This window comes from Phyllosticta capitalensis, assembly GCF_038381095.1.
Source record: "Phyllosticta capitalensis strain CBS 128856 chromosome Unknown BKA78scaffold_6, whole genome shotgun sequence".
NCBI lineage: Eukaryota > Fungi > Ascomycota > Dothideomycetes > Botryosphaeriales > Phyllostictaceae > Phyllosticta > Phyllosticta capitalensis.
In genome coordinates this window covers 255,164-270,211 of record NW_027117444.1, presented here as the reverse complement: position 1 = coordinate 270,211, position 15,048 = coordinate 255,164, and the positions used below count along the sequence as shown (strand labels likewise).

General features: G+C 54.8%; 3 protein-coding genes across 3 annotated transcripts; 1 reads left to right on the top strand and 2 right to left on the bottom strand.

Annotated features, from left to right (window-relative positions):
* Nucleotides 1-31: 31 nt before the first annotated feature.
* BKA78DRAFT_353365 (phosphatase 2C-like domain-containing protein) lies at nt 32-1,591 on the top strand (the record flags this gene model as incomplete). Its single annotated transcript, XM_066891545.1, has 2 exons — nt 32-480; nt 538-1,591. The coding sequence occupies 2 exons, from the start codon at nt 32-34 to the stop codon at nt 1,589-1,591; spliced, it is 1,503 nt and encodes a 500-aa protein (XP_066743080.1).
* A 7,901-nt stretch (nt 1,592-9,492) lies between these two features.
* Nucleotides 9,493-11,628, bottom strand: BKA78DRAFT_144272 (glycoside hydrolase superfamily). The gene is made up of 5 exons (XM_066882841.1): nt 11,390-11,628; nt 11,179-11,337; nt 10,918-11,095; nt 10,210-10,863; nt 9,493-10,156 (listed from the first exon to the last, which is right to left on the bottom strand). Exons 1-5 carry the CDS (start codon nt 11,400-11,402, stop codon nt 9,589-9,591), a joined length of 1,572 nt encoding a protein of 523 aa, XP_066743079.1. The 5' UTR covers nt 11,403-11,628; the 3' UTR covers nt 9,493-9,588.
* Nucleotides 11,629-13,728: 2,100 nt separating this feature from the next.
* On the bottom strand, nt 13,729-14,895 carry BKA78DRAFT_252553 (putative mitochondrial phosphate carrier protein; the record flags this gene model as incomplete). The annotated part of the gene is made up of 5 exons (XM_066884746.1): nt 13,729-13,787; nt 13,839-13,873; nt 13,924-14,220; nt 14,272-14,691; nt 14,777-14,895. 5 exons carry the CDS (start codon nt 14,893-14,895, stop codon nt 13,729-13,731), a joined length of 930 nt encoding a protein of 309 aa, XP_066743078.1.
* Nucleotides 14,896-15,048: the final 153 nt, after the last annotated feature.

Below are 15,048 nucleotides of genomic sequence, written 5' to 3'. Positions count from 1 at the left end.
AGCCGTGCACTGCGTCTAGACCACAGCAACCATGTCAGTTGGCAGGCTCTTGGGCAAGAGGCTCTGGAGGGCAGCCAGGGCAGGGACAGCTCGACCCCCTCCTCAGCGTCAGCTACAATCAAACGTCAACCGAACACTTCTGCTTATGGGCGGCGGTTTCGTCGTTGGATTTGCCGGTGCTCGATATCGTCAAAGCAAGCGTGACATTTCCTCCGCTTCCATTCCCACACTTCTTACTTCCGAGTCGGCGCCGCCCGTTTTTGACTCTCCAGTCGAGGCCCTTGACCTACCTGCTGCCGACAAGAAATTGAAGCGACAAGAACAGTCGTACAGCTTCGAGGTGAGCCAAGGCCAGAATGGCCGCTTCGATGTCGTCCGTCTGGCCAGCAATAGCCCCGTCGAAGACGAATACGCCTTTGGGACTGCCCCAGGCCCGGGCAACACGCCGTGGGCCTTTTGGGGCGTTTACGACGGTCACGCGTAAGACTTCCACCTCAAAAAACCCCCTCGGAATCCAAGCTCTAACCATGCTGGCAGAGGCTGGGCTACGTCTGCGGTCCTACGCAGCTACCTGATCCCCACCGTCTCGCTCACGCTGAGCAGCCTCCCTGGCTCGGCGCCCGCCAGCCAAATCACCTCGGGCATCGTGTCAGCCTTTACAACGCTCGACGCGACCATCATGACGACGGCCCTGGCAGCCATGAAATCCAGCGTCCCGCCCGGCGATCCAGCCGTGCTGGCTGCCCTGGCCCCTGCCATCGCGGGCTCTTGTGCGCTGCTCTCCATGTACGACGCGCGCGCCTCGACCCTACGCACCGCGTGTGTCGGCGACTCCCGAGCTGTCCTGGGCCGCTGGAATCCGCAGACCAACCGCTACGAGGCGCGGCCGCTCTCCGTCGACCAGACGGGCCACAACGAGGCCGAAGTCGCGCGGCTGGCGGCTGCGCGGCCGCCCGGCGAGCCCACCGAGGACTATCTGGATTCCAAGTCTGGCCGCCTGCTCGGCCTGGCCGTGACGCGCGCGTTTGGCGACCACCGCTGGAAGTGGCCGAGTGCCGTGGTGCGCGAGGCGCAGGAGCGCTTCTTCGGCCAGGGCCCGCGGCCCAAGAGCAAGAGTCCCCCCTACCTCACGGCTGAGCCCGTCGTCACCGAGACGGACGTCGTGGGCGGCGAGCGCGGCGACTTTGTCGTCATGGCGAGCGACGGCCTGTGGGATCACTTTGGCAACGACGAGGCCGTCGAGTGCGTCGGCCGCTGGATCGAGGCCAAGCGCGCTGGCAAGCTGAGCAAGAGCGGCAGCAGCAGTGTCGAGGTCGTTTCGAGGGACGACAAGAGTGCAGCAGCTTCGTCGCCCTCGGATGACGCCAAGAGCAAGAAGGAGTTTGATGTGATTGACGGCTACGCCGAGTGGCAGGCCACTCCCGACCACTTTGTCGTCGAGGACGACAATGCCGCGACGCATCTGGTCAAGAATGCGTTTGGCGGGTCGCGCAGGAATCTGTTTTGTGCCGTCATGACCATGTGTCCGCCGCTGAGTCGCAATGTCAGAGACGACGTCACCGTTCAGGTCATCTTCTTTGGCGACGTGTAGAAAAGCATCAATCCTATCTAGTTCTTCGCGCAGCATTCGGCATCATAGGCTCTAGTCCATCCATTCATCATGTCACAGGGGTCGCAAAAGAAGTTTCAACTTGGAGGCCAGAAGCCGAAAGGTGCACGCACATGCAGCATAGCTGTGCGTGCCCAAGGAGCATTCAAGCACCTCTGCACTACGTTGGAGTTTACAGTTCTTTCGCGTCCGCAATGCGCCCACCTCTCTCGTTCATGTCCCACTCGGCCTGGTCTCTCCTGTTTCCACTGCAGACGTCTATTGATACCTCCTTGTCCTGCCCATTTTGCGCTCCAAGGCAATGCCATGGCACAGCCCTCTTTGAACAACAAGGCCTCCGTTTTGATCTTTCTTTCGCTCATCCTCTTCTTTGTCCAGGGCTGTCAACGTCTTGCTTGCTGTTCGGCTGGCGCTTGCTTCGCCGGTTGGTTTGCACTCGATGGGCACCTAAGGACACAGGGAATGACGGCCACGTGCGGTGTTGAAGAGTGGATACAGACCTTGACTGACTCTGAGGAGGCAGGGACGCGACGTTGTGCAAGCCGAGCTCGTGTTTGTGGCGAAGAGTGGTTGGATTCAGGGCCAAAGGTGAGCATCACCATGTAGAGAGCGGAAGATGGCTGGTTGAGCTGACAGAGGGAGTTGGGCGCAGAGCTTTCGCAGCGAGGTTGTCGAGCTGTAAAAATTGAGCATGGAAGTGAGTGACCGGCCGACCACCAGAGCAACGTTTCCTCAAACATCTATCGCAGGTGCTTGAATGCTCCCTACGCTCTAGCTGCAGAAGACTCAGACGCTACCTACCACTGCTCCTCCATCGGGGCCACGAATGCTCCCTGTCGCTCCACGTCCTCCTCTGCTCGTTGTGACTTTTGGCAACAGGCCGCCCGACTGCTGGGATTTGGGTATACTGGGTGTTCAAGCGGAAGAGTATAGTGGAGCGTGTTTGCGGTAAGTGGAAGCGCATTCAGTTTTGAGAGTGCAGGAGAGGACTGCACTCGTAAGACGTCGCCATCTCTTCGTGACATCCGGCGCTCGGTCGTGGCGGTTGCTGAATCACGAATCTTTGAAGAGAGGCTGCTTGCGAGTGCGTTTGTCATGAGGGTGAGTCTCGCGCGAGAGAGGAGGAGAGACGCACTCCTCCGCCTGGCAAGCCGAGCTTATGGACGTGAGGTTGACCCCAATCAGAGCAGACGGGTGACTGATGATATTCGACAGACAGGATTGACAAGGAGCCGTCAGAGACTGGACAAAAGGTGAGCCCGATCAAGTGCAAGGTAAGCAGACACCTGCCTGCCTGAGCGTGCCAAAGCCAAACAAGCGAGAGCTCTGGCGCTTTCCTGCCAGCACCGCCTGGCCAAAAAGAAAAAGGGGAGCAAAGAACAAAATGGCAGAACAGTAGCAGAGGCCGGGAGTTGAACTCCTAACCTCTGCTCCATTCCCCCGCCCACGCGCTCCGGATTGGATAATTTTAAATTACCGAGCACGTTGAGAGGTCGGCGGCGCTTTGAACTGACCAGGCAGCGATGTACAGCTCGTAATGTGCGCGGTTCTCTCACGGACGAGTTCCTTGGAGATTTGAGCTGGGGTTTTTGGTTTATATACTGACTAGGACGGGTGGCCACCAGCCACGCGGGCTTGACCACTGAGCAGAACTTCGAAGACTGGCCGTCTTGCCTCGAGTCTGAATGGCCACGCTTGATTTCGACCTCACCACGAGCTTGCAGCAGCTTTTCGGTCAAGCCGCGACATGGCCACAAATTACGCACCAGAGCAGGCCGCAAAAAACAACATCGTGTCGCAAAGAAAATGGCGACCCCAAGGCGGTGCGGGGTGCTTGAGTGCTCCCTGTAGCTATCCTTTCACAAGCTCAAATATCCAAGTCTTTGGTGGGCAAGGTGTTTGACCACTCCCTGTACGCGTACATTGACTTTCAACTAGCTACACGTCGGAGTCCAAGAGGAGCATTTGAGCAACCTACCCCGAAGTTGCCATTTCCTTCGCGACCTTCTTTGGTACCAACAGCATGACTACACAAAGCCTCGCAAACGTTGCACTTCAAAAGAATCCGGAGCTGGTACCGTCGGAATCGCTCTACGTGTCCAAGAACAAGTCCAACCTCCAAACCTTGCTCACGCTTGTGGGTCTCTACGTCGTTGAGTGCCTCTGCAATTCCCAATAGCAGTGCCCTCACTGCGAAATCCAATGTCCCAGTGCTTTGGATTAGGGCCGGCACTGTCACCGACAAGCTTCTCGCGGAGACAGAATTCTCGACCCTCGAGTATCTTCATTGATTCTGGCCTATCCAGGAGTAACAAAATCCGGATCCTAGCATTGACCAACCCTCTCTGTCCGGTAGCCATTATGGGTATTTGATCCGCATTACCATCACCAAAACGCCCAGAAACCCCAAAATCCCTCTTCAACCTGTTCACGAAGACTCCTCATTCACTCTTGTTTTCCTTGTCAAGCTGTCGCGAACGCTTCGCGACGATCTTCTTGAGGTCGATCAACGTCAGCCAAGCCTTCTTGCTGCCCTTGCCCTTCTGCAAACGTTCCTGAACCTCCCCGGTCATCAGCCTCATGCCGAGGTCATGGTCGCCGACGCATGTGAGCGCAAGAATCATCAGGTAGTAAGTGAAGTCGACCTCCCAATCCATCGGACCCTTGTAATCGTCAATGTTGCGGCCACTGCGATCGAAGTCGCCGCCGTTGTAGCCGTCGTAGTCGAGGATCAGTCGCTTGTCCGAGTCCTGGATGATGATGGGCTCGCAGAGGTGCACCGGAACAGCGTCGTGGACATAACAACCCCACGCCTTTTCGATTGACCCAAGCTTCCCACCACTCCTGTTCGGCCAAACCCATGGCTGTGTCGTACTGTCCCGTGGTCGCGAATTGGTCCTTTGTCGGCCACGCGGGCTTGTCCTCTTCCATCATCCTGAGCCGAGAGACCCACGATAAGTCGCTGGTGGGAAGAGACAGCAGGTATTCGCCAGTGGGTGGCTCCACCGAGCCGGAACGTCGCATGATCTCCCGGGCCAGCTTCTCGGCCGCAACAACATCCGCCAACACGAGACCTGGCACCCCAGAACCTTCTCCCTTTGCAAAGCGTGTCGTGAGGGCGGAGGTGAAGCACTTCAACACCGTACGCTCGCCGCGCTCGGATGGGTAGCGCGTGTATGCCGACTTAAGATCTCGGAGGAAGACCGTCGCGCACTCGAGGATAGGTTTGTGCTCGTATCTTCCGGCGAGCGCGGTTTCGATGTCTACCAGCTCTTGGGCTGCAGTCGTTGGGCGGAGGTGGAGGTGCTGGGGCTGGAGCAGAATGTTTTGCTCAAAATCCAGCGCCCAATCGCGAATCGCGTCATCGCGAGAAGACATCGTGATGGTGGGGAGGTGGAGAGCGGAGATGTGCTTGGAGAGGAAGATGGTGCCGAGAGCGGCGCTGTTCTTTGGTAAGTTCCAGTCAAGATTCAGTGTTTTGGGAGCAACTTACGAGATGAGAGATGGATGATGGTTCAGACGGAAGCAGTGGTGGTAGAGACCTCAGATCACGCAGACTTGGAGCCAACACTTGAGTGCTGAGGAGTGATCGAGGCCAAGCGCATAATCTCAAGAGCTTTCAGTGCGCTTGTCGTCTGGGGAGTGATCGGAGTCAGGCGCAGGATTTCAAGTCTCTTCGGTTGGTTTGTGTGGTGGTGCGGGCGGAGGTGTGTCGTGGAAGGAGCTCACGTTTTGGGACATGGCATGTCATGGAAGGAGCCCACGCTGGACATCGGTTCACCTCGAAAAGTGTTTATTTACAACGTCTCCAGGTGTTAAAACTGACATATGAAAGCAACACAGCGACCACATTCTGAGCTTCTTCACGATATCTTTACGGCACGAAGATTACCAGTGCTGGTAATTTCTGGACCTCTTGACAAGAGATGAGAATGGATTTTGACCGAGTTTAGTCGACGCCGACTTTTGCATGTGTAGCTCCATGCAATGCTTCCCCTTTGACTAGTGGTAGGAGTTGAAAGACTGACTTTAATGACGCCCTCCGCATGAGATCCACTGCACTGGCTTGCTGCAGGAGAAACGGGCTTCCAACGACGCGAATATGACTTTCGAGACTATATACCATGCTAGTGTATGCTTTCTTGAAAGTTGACAATGGCTCCCTTCCTTTATATGTCCTGTCTTTGGGTAAACGGCATTCCAAACCTTGCAGAGGCAAGATTGACAACGGAAGCAAATCAAGCAGCTTTTCCTCATTCAAACATTGCGCAAGTTTGGAACCTGTCCAACTCAATGACAAAAACATTCCAGGGATCAATTCAAAGACGACTGGCTTGCTGTTTTGAAAGTGTCGACTTAAGGCACCAATGCTGATTTGGTTACCCCTGAATGATTGGCAAGCTGATCTTGACATAAACTCTTGCTTGTTTGGATACGATCGCCTTTGCACTCCATCTGGTCTCACGTCAAAAACGACTGGGACGGACAGAATGATGGTTGGACACCAACAGATGTACGTCACCACCATCGTCAAATAAAGACATGGATTGCCGTCGCTACAACACAATCTTGAAACTGGATCAGATCACGCTGATTCTGCCAGTCAACAACAACAGAGACTTGCCCTCGGCAGCCGCCGGTGCTATTGCGCCAAAGCAGGCGCGTGACGCGGTCTCTGCGACTGACCAACCGACAAAGTATAAAAAGCTCTCACTCCAAAGGGAACGATCGCCTCGGCATCCATTTCCAGTCATCCTCAAATGCTCCAAACAGGACGCCGTCCACTGCTGCCTTTGCTCTTCGGCGCTACCACCCGTTCAACGAAAGACTTTTTTCCCGGTCCCTCGATATTCTTTCTCCACAAGCCCCGCAGGATAGTACCCGATCGCGCCATCATCTGAAAATGACGAAGATATCTTCATCATCACTGAATGATTCTGACCACAAATTGCGAAGATGACTTCTCAAAACGAGGGAAGCCAAAGGCAAAATCCAGGTGGATCGGGAGTGATCGAGAGCGCCCACCACAACATTGCTCCATTTAAAGAAGCAGAGGCGACAGAAGGCAACAGTTGTGCATGTGAACATTTTCATGGGCACTTACAACAATCGATATTCTTCTGGACAGAGAGAAAAAGCAGAGAAGAGCCCAGGGTAAATAGGTTTTATACCCACGAAATGGGTCCATGCGTTATGGCAACAGGACATGTAGGGAAAGCGCGTGACGCGCTTGCCACTGCTGACTAGCAGTCTGACCAAATGGCAAACTGGTCGCGTATGAAAGCCCCTTCGCTCGTCGCTCTACTCAAAACTGTATCAGCTTCCTTGGCTGTTTCAGCACTGTGGAAGAAGCCACCAAAAACGCATTCTGGTCACACTGTGAAGGATCCTTTTCACTTGGCTCTCTGTGCTTACTTCCAGCCCGCGTGTTTTCTTTTGTAAGGAATTTCAAATCTCAGGGGCTGTTGGTGTTCATCACCGTCATTGCATGGCGTTTTCAGCCGTCTTTACACACCAATGGCGACACAATTCTCTTCACAAACGATTTGGCTTTCGAAAGCCGCGTGCGTTCCCCCGGACTCGACCGCAAAGTACGCGAGAGGGTTGTATGACCAGAGACAAGTGACTTGAGTTGCGAAGTCTCTGATTTGGTGGCAAGACAAGGTCGCTTGGATGAAGAGAGGAGTACTAACGGTAGAAACAAGGTGTTTTATACCTCACAGCGTTGACGTCTGCAACAGGTCAAGAGACAGATGCCGTGTGCGGAGCCCATGAGCACATGATACCTCCCGATGCCTCCGCGCCTTTCTGTCTTGCTCACCGACTGACCAGTGTGGGTATAAAAGCCTCCCGCTGCCTCGCTCGATTTCTTTCTGCCTCCATTCACCGCGAAGACGGGGTTCAGGAACATGCCAATTCTCAGAACCGACTTCCTGGTTCTGCTATCAGGAACACAAATCGACACTTGCTCTGTTGTCTTCCGCGCCCTTTTCTAAGTCTGCCCTCCTGAAGACAATCGGAATTCCTAATCTTCCAACACCATTGACCGCTCACCTTGAAGACCTTTACCGTGTGATGATGTTGTCACCACCGAAGATAATCTCGACACCTGGAAAGCAGAACAGCAGGTGTCGCGAAGTTCGTCGCCCGGAAACCAAGGAGGACACAGTATCGTGGGATATGGTTGATTTCCGACTTCGAGATACACCAGGGAAGGCTTTGTCGCAGACAATGGACGCAAAGAGTGGAAAGAAGGCTCCTTTTATACCGACGAGCGCGGGTGACTTCAGGGGTACCTGCCAAAAGGAGCAAGTACACCACCACTAGGCCATGCGGTGACTGTGCACGTGTCGCAGCTTCCCCTGACTGACTCACCGATTCACTTGCTGGCTGGCTGGCCGGGTATAAAAACCTCTCACTCCTCTGCCGTACCCTCTCATCATCAGCAACGCCGCTGGGAGCCGTACATCGAACAAGACCTCGAGCTCTGGCCGCTGCTGCCGTTGTGTTTTTTGCTGAATCCATCGATGACACCACGGATACTTTTGGTGCCTGCCTACAACCGGGCCCTTCCTGCCTTTCTCAGATACTCGCAAAAGTCGTTGCTTTTCTCCCTTCATCATGTCTTAACAACGGTGGCTATCTTCATCATCCACGTCAGACAGCTGCGGTCAAGGAGTCTTCGTGATGACAGACTTTCGCCAACTTTGCGCCCCCCGGCTTACCCCTGATTTCTGCCGTCGACGCCACAAAGTCGGCGGTTGGAGCGGGCGGAGCAGCAAGTATTACCGTGAAGTTGGTAAAGCATCAAGAGCCAGAGTGACATTTTCAACATCAAGTGTTCTCTCTACGACTCTGGAAATGAACCCATGGTAGGGAAGAAGCAGGTCCAGTTGCGGGCGAGGAGGGCGAGTTTTATACCTCACGAACAGGGTCTGTGCGGAATACACCACCTGTGCTCCTGTCCTCACGCACCCTTCCTTTTCCACACTTAGCCCTCGCGCGTGACAATGTCCGGCGCCTGGCCGCTCGTCTGCCCAGGTATAAAAACTCCGCACTCCGCCACCCTCAATTGAGTCTGCACAAGCACTTCACCCGTGGAGATGGCGTCCTAAAAGAAAGGAAGAAGAATATCGGCCCTACTTTGTCGTCCTTGCGCTCACAAGAACTTCACACATTTCACTGTCTCTTTTGTCTCTGCCGCTCTCCACGAGTACGCGAGAAAACACATCCCCGACTGCTCCTTTGACGTCGATTGACAATACTGATCGCAACCATCGTTGAGCTACAATGGACGGCGTCGAAATTGTGTGCTGCAAAAACATATGAATGTAGAAAGTATGCTCACGCGCCTTTCCATTTCTGCACTTAGCTCTTCGCGCGTGACACTTTTCGGTACCTGGCTGCTTGTCTGCTCAGCTATAAAAGCCCAGCCCTCTGCAGCAGTCGACTGAGTCTGCAATCTACACGAGGGCTTCATCCGTAACGTTGACCATGACAGAAGTGACCGTCCTACTTGGTCCTCTCCGGAAAATGAATCACAGCCGACTTTTGTTTCTCCTTTGCCCTGCCAATCTACCAACTTCTTGGGAGGTCTTGCAGAAAGCGCGCTGGCTGCTGTTTTTACAACACTGATCGAGAACGATGATATTCTTCGTTGATGAACTACGATGGCCGCGGTCGAGGAGTCGTCGTGGTCATGTGTTGCCCAAGAAGAAAATCAGAGACGCCCAAGAACCATTTCAGCCTCTTGGGACGAGGTTGAAGGACCAGTCGCTTCCGTGTGACAAGGCTGGACGGACAAGTGCCCAAATTGTGTGCTGCAAAAAATGCATGAGTATGCTAAATATGCTGGTGTATTACCCCTGAACCCCTGAATCTCTGACCATCTCTGTCCCGTCGCTCTAGCACAAAGAAAGAGAAGAACAACACAAAAAGGGAAAACCCACCTCTCTCCCCCCTTCTCATATTCCAGCTCCTCACGCCATAGCATAGATATCGGTATCAAACACAACCGGAAATCCATCCCTCCCCTGCGCATCCCTTCTGACCCAAACACTCACACTACAGCTGCCACACTGAAACTCGCCAAAGCCATCCTCGCCAATCGTAACCTCGGCCTCACCATCACCATACCGCGCCCAGCCCAGGACATCCGTCCAGACGGAGCCCGCCCACTGCTCTCCAACGTACATGCGCTTCTGGTTCGAGCCAGCGTTACTCATGACGACAGCGCAGCCGCCGTCGCCGCGATCCCACGTCCCGCGGCGCACCCAGCCGATGCAGTTGGCGTCATCGCTGAAATAGTCGTCGCAGTCGCCGTAGGCGTAGAGGCTGCGCGCCTTGATGAGCGCCGGCAGCGCGCCGCTGCACGACGGCGGCTCCGCGTCGGTGCTGTAGCCCGCCTGGATACCGTACAGGTCGCCGTGGAAGACGCAGGGGTAGCCGTTGGGGCGGAGGAGGATCAGGGCGTAGGCAAGGGGCTTGAAGAAGGAGGATACGGGCGTCGCGACCGCTTGTCCGGCTTGCGTGTCGTGGTTTTGGACACTGGAGAGGGTTTAGTCAGGGGGTGGGATAGGGAAGGGCGAGGTAGAACTTACCAAGTAACGGCATTGTACGGCTCGACGGCCACGAGCGAATCGTCAAAGATCTTGCGCAAGTCGGCGCGCTCCGAGTTGGAGGCACGCGAAAAGTTGTACAGCAGCGGGGCGTCGAAGAGGCTGAACTTGTGGTGCATCTTCTCGAGCCAGGCCGTCAAGGTGTGGACGTCGCCGACCCAAAACTCGCCGACGAGAAAGACGCTGTTCTCGCCCAGGTGCTCGATGATGTTGGCGATGAACTCGTTGGTGAAGCGCTCGCTGTAGTGCTGCACGGCGTCGAGCCGGAAGCCCTTGAGGCCCAGCTCCTTGACAACCCACACGCCCCAGTCCTTGACGTCCTGCACAACCTCGTCATGCGCGTAGTCCAGGTCCGCGTACATCATGTAGTCGGCGTTGCCCTGCTCCTTGTCCACACTGTCGCTCCAGTGTTTGCCGTCGCCCAGGATCTTGTAGATGGCCTTCTTGTCGTTGGCCGAGTTGTAGTCCGTGCCCGTGAAGTGGTACCAGTGGTATTTCTGGCTGCTGTACTTGTCGCCCCTGCCCGGAAAGTCGAATCCAAGCCATGCCTCGATCTCGTACGCCTCGGTGACTTCTTTGTTGCGGTCGTTGGGATCCACTTCGACGGCCCGGCACTTTTCCTTGTTGTCGGCACCTCTGGAATGGATTAGTTGATTTGCATTACGCAGAGAGCCATGGAAATGCGCTTACGCTTTGTGATTGAGCACCGCATCAAAGTAGACTCCCACACCGACTTCGTTGGCTTTGGCGCACATCTCCTTCAACTGCTTGACGTCACCCCATTTGGTCCGGACGCCATCCTTCTGGTCAAACTCTCCCAGGTCGTAGAGGTCGTAAATGTCGTAACCATTGCCATTGGACGAGGAGCCTGGAATCACGTGTCGTCAGATTATGTGCTCTGCTTGACGAAGCTCTTCGTCATCCCCTGTGCTTTGGGTTTGCGCAACCCACCTTTGCATGCCGGCGGAATCCACATGTTGGTGATGCCAATGCTCTTCAGCGACGGAAGCACGGCCGTGAGGCGCTTCCAGTGCTTGCCATCGGCCGGCACGTTCCACTCAAAGGCCTGGAGGAGGGTCGCATTTTCATCCGTCGGCGTGCGGTTGTCGGCTGTGACAGGGATTAGCTCTTCAGCCGCAAGATGGGAGTGAAATAGACGTACGGTGGTCGCCCATATCTGCCGGTTTTGAGTGGGCAATGGAAAAGGGAAAGAGGCGATTGACGTCTGGAGAGAAGCAAGACGCGCGACCAACGGCAGAAGGAGGAGGAGAAGGTATAAAAGAAGAAAGCACGACCAAGGCACAGACCAGAGGAAAGCAACGAGAGATGACGAAAAATGCAGTAATCCCCCACACACCAACCTAGCGCTATCTCGACGCCACGCGGTGTGCGGTGGTGGTGCTGCACCCCAACTAAAAAGCCAGCAAGTCAACAGAACCAAAGGAACCCTGTTCCGTCCCCTGGTTAGTTGCGCAGTCCAGGCAAGTAACGGAGAAAGAAAAGCAGGCTAAGAGCGGTCGCTCCCGCTAACCAACCCTGTCTAGTGGCCGCGCTGAGCTCGAGTGGCTGTTCGCTGGGCTGGGCTTAAAGGCAACCACAAACACCATGCAGTCAGTGAGGGGAGTAGCTACTGGGTTAGGTGCGCGAACGAAGTAAAGACCAGGATGTCGATAAGACAAGAACCGGAAAAGCCATTGACGTGCCATGGGGGAGGGGCACCGGCGACGAGGAATGGGACCATTGCAGAAGCGAGGCGCGAGCTCCGCTCCGCTTGCTCCTGTTCCCTCGAGCTAGTTGAGCTGGGCTGGGGCTGGAACGTCGACGAAAACATGTTTCTCCCCCAAGGCTGCGGGATGTTGCGGGATGGGATTTCGTTTGTCGTGCTTTTAACAATCCCTGAAGGCTGACGGGATTTTGCTTCGGCTCCATGATGTGTAAGATGGATGATGGGTGCTTGCTTGCTGCACGTCGTCCGCATGCCTTTACCCGGCGCTAAAACTTGTCAGACGCGAGACGTTATGCAAACATGCAGATCACGTCAGGAACTACTGCTGAGGAGACCAGGATTTCTACTCACCACCAGGCAGTTCCCATCATTCCTGAGCTTTGCGGACCGTCTCGTGCGGACAAGAAGTGACGAAGTACTCAGGTCAGTGAAAGTCAAATGATATAAAGGAGCATTCGCATGCGCATAACAACCATCTCTCCAGCCATCTCGAGTCCCGAATCAATCAATGGACTTCCACTCCGCCAAATTAACAAAAATACTTGCGCTGCGTCCGCAAAGGCCAAGTATTAGCATGTAAAGAGTCCAAGTTGAACGCAGCCTTCATTTTCGGAAATAGCTAGTCTCAAGGTATTCAGAGCGTATCATGGAGCGCCATCGACTTCGGAAGATGTTGATGATCTTCGGAGTGTTGTCCCAGCCAAAGACCCGCAGATTGGAGTACGATGAACTTATGAAATCGTCGCGCAGGGCCTGGCGGTTTCCGCGAATGAATACAGGACCGCTGTTGCTGGCATTTGTGGCCAAGAGACCATGGTACATGAGCCACTTCATGTCTTCGGGACTATCACTGGCAGCGGAGAGTCCTGGTAGTGGAATAACGCGGTACTGGGACTTGTCAGCCCAGAGTTTTGTTCTTTGACTTTTTCGCCGCAGACGGGACTAACAGCCCCCCGAATAAATTTCAACACCACCATCAGCGCCCGTAGACTTGCGGAATTCTTGGCATTTTCAGGAGACATTGGAAGGAAGTGCTGGTGTCTCCGACGTCTACAAAACTAAGAAGTGTAAAGTCAGAGGTACAGGGAGCATTCGTATGCATCGACTTACGCTTCAGCGTCTGTTTTCCGGGGGCGATTTTCCACGGCTGCCACCAAAAAGTTTCAACACCACCAGCAGCGCCCATAGCCTTGCGGAACTCTTGGCGTTCTCCGGGTACATAGGAAGGTGTTCCTGTGTCCGACGTCTAACAGTTTACGAATATAAGTCCAAAGCCAGAGATACAGGGAGCATTCAAACACACGAAGACTTACATAATGTGTAGGCCCAGGGAGCAGTCGTACCTACGTGCGCTGTCACTTGATCCCGAACGATCCCTGGCTGACTTCTGTAAACGGACAAGACATGAGTAAAGACGCACGAATGCTCCTCGACCAGACGGTAAAAATCAACTCTTGCATCCATCTATAATCCTAGCTCATTAGTCCGGCGGTAGCCGCCTACACAGAATCGAATTCCCCGCCGACCTTTTGCCGTCAGGAGAATGTCTATTCTATAACAAACACGACCTCTCCCCAAGAGTAGATAGAGACGAGAAGAGAGAGAGCCGGCCGAATACGACAAACAAAAATGCTCATAAACAGACTTTGCAATTCAGTAAAGAAATCGTACATCCCTCCACTCGGAATCGGCCTGAGTGGAGGGGCCTCTAGATTTGGCTACTCCACCTCCTGTGCATCTTCCACCATCCCCAAACTTCAATTTTTTGACGGAATCTATTTCGTAGGAGCGATCTCTACGCCGCCAACAGCTCCGATAGCCTTTTTGATGTCACCTGGGCCTCGTCAGTTATGTGTTTTTAGTTGTAGGAGAGGAGAAAACTCACCGTAGATGGCGAACTGACCAGCAGTAAGAGTACCACTAAGGTCCAGGTTAGCATAGACCAACAGGGGAGGGTGGGGGATACATACACCATGAAGAGACGAGCACCAATACCGGCGTAGGAGCCCTTAATACCGAGCTCCTTGGCGATCTTGATCAGACGGGAGGTGGTGCCCTCACCGGGGAGACCCTTGGTCTTGTTGATCTTGGAGAGCATGGTGTCGGCGGGCTGGGAGACGAGGGCGGCGGCGAAACCGGCAATGAGACCAGCACCAAGGTTGGCGACGGTCTGGGCGGGAGCGGACATGGTGTTCTTGTCGAAGCGCTTGAAGATGGCCTCGGCGACCTTCTCGTAGACGACGAACTTGGCCATGGTGTAGGGGACCCTACGCGCGTCAATCACCAATCCTGGAGGACTGGACGAGGCCATAACTTACTGCTTGAAGAGGATGGGACCGAAACCAGAGTAGAAAGCACCAATACCCTCGTTCTTGGCAATCTTGGACATGCCACCAATCAGACCAGTGGCGAAACCGGGCTCAGAGACCATGCGGATACGGGTAGCCTCGAGAGGGCAGAGGGCAATGTCGGCGAAGAATTCGGCGCAGGCGGACGAGGCGAGGTAGACGGCAGTGCGGTTGTTGGCGGCGGTCTCGTAGCCGAGGACGTTGATGGACTGCTGCTTGAAGAATTCGTAACCACCGAACTTGAAGGCACCCTGGAGGAAGTAACCAGCGGCGGTAGGACCGAAACCAGTCCAGACGGCACCGGCACCCTTCTCGCTAATGATCTGGCGGAAACCGCCAATCAGGCCCTTGTTGTACTTGACGGGGTCGAGCTGGATCGAGGTCTTGACGCTGTTGTTGAGGAACTGTCAGCCCTATGTATACCAAGAAGGGACATTATTCATGTCCATTGACATGGCTTTGGGGCTTGACTTACACATCGACGGGAGTGAGAGCACCGTGGGTGACGGAGCAGCACACAGCGCCGGCAAAGGCGAAGCGGGAGTAGAGCGCCAGACCGCTCAGCTTGGGGGGAGCATCCTGCTTGGTGGCCATTGCGACTCAGACGACGACGAAGGGACAAGAGGAGACGGAAGGGGGGATGGAGTGGAGATGGAGAGGACGGGAGAGGGATATCTTGGGGTCTGGAGGTGAACGACGTTTCTTTAGCGGTAGAGAGTTCGGGCAATTGAAAGACTTGCGCCGAGA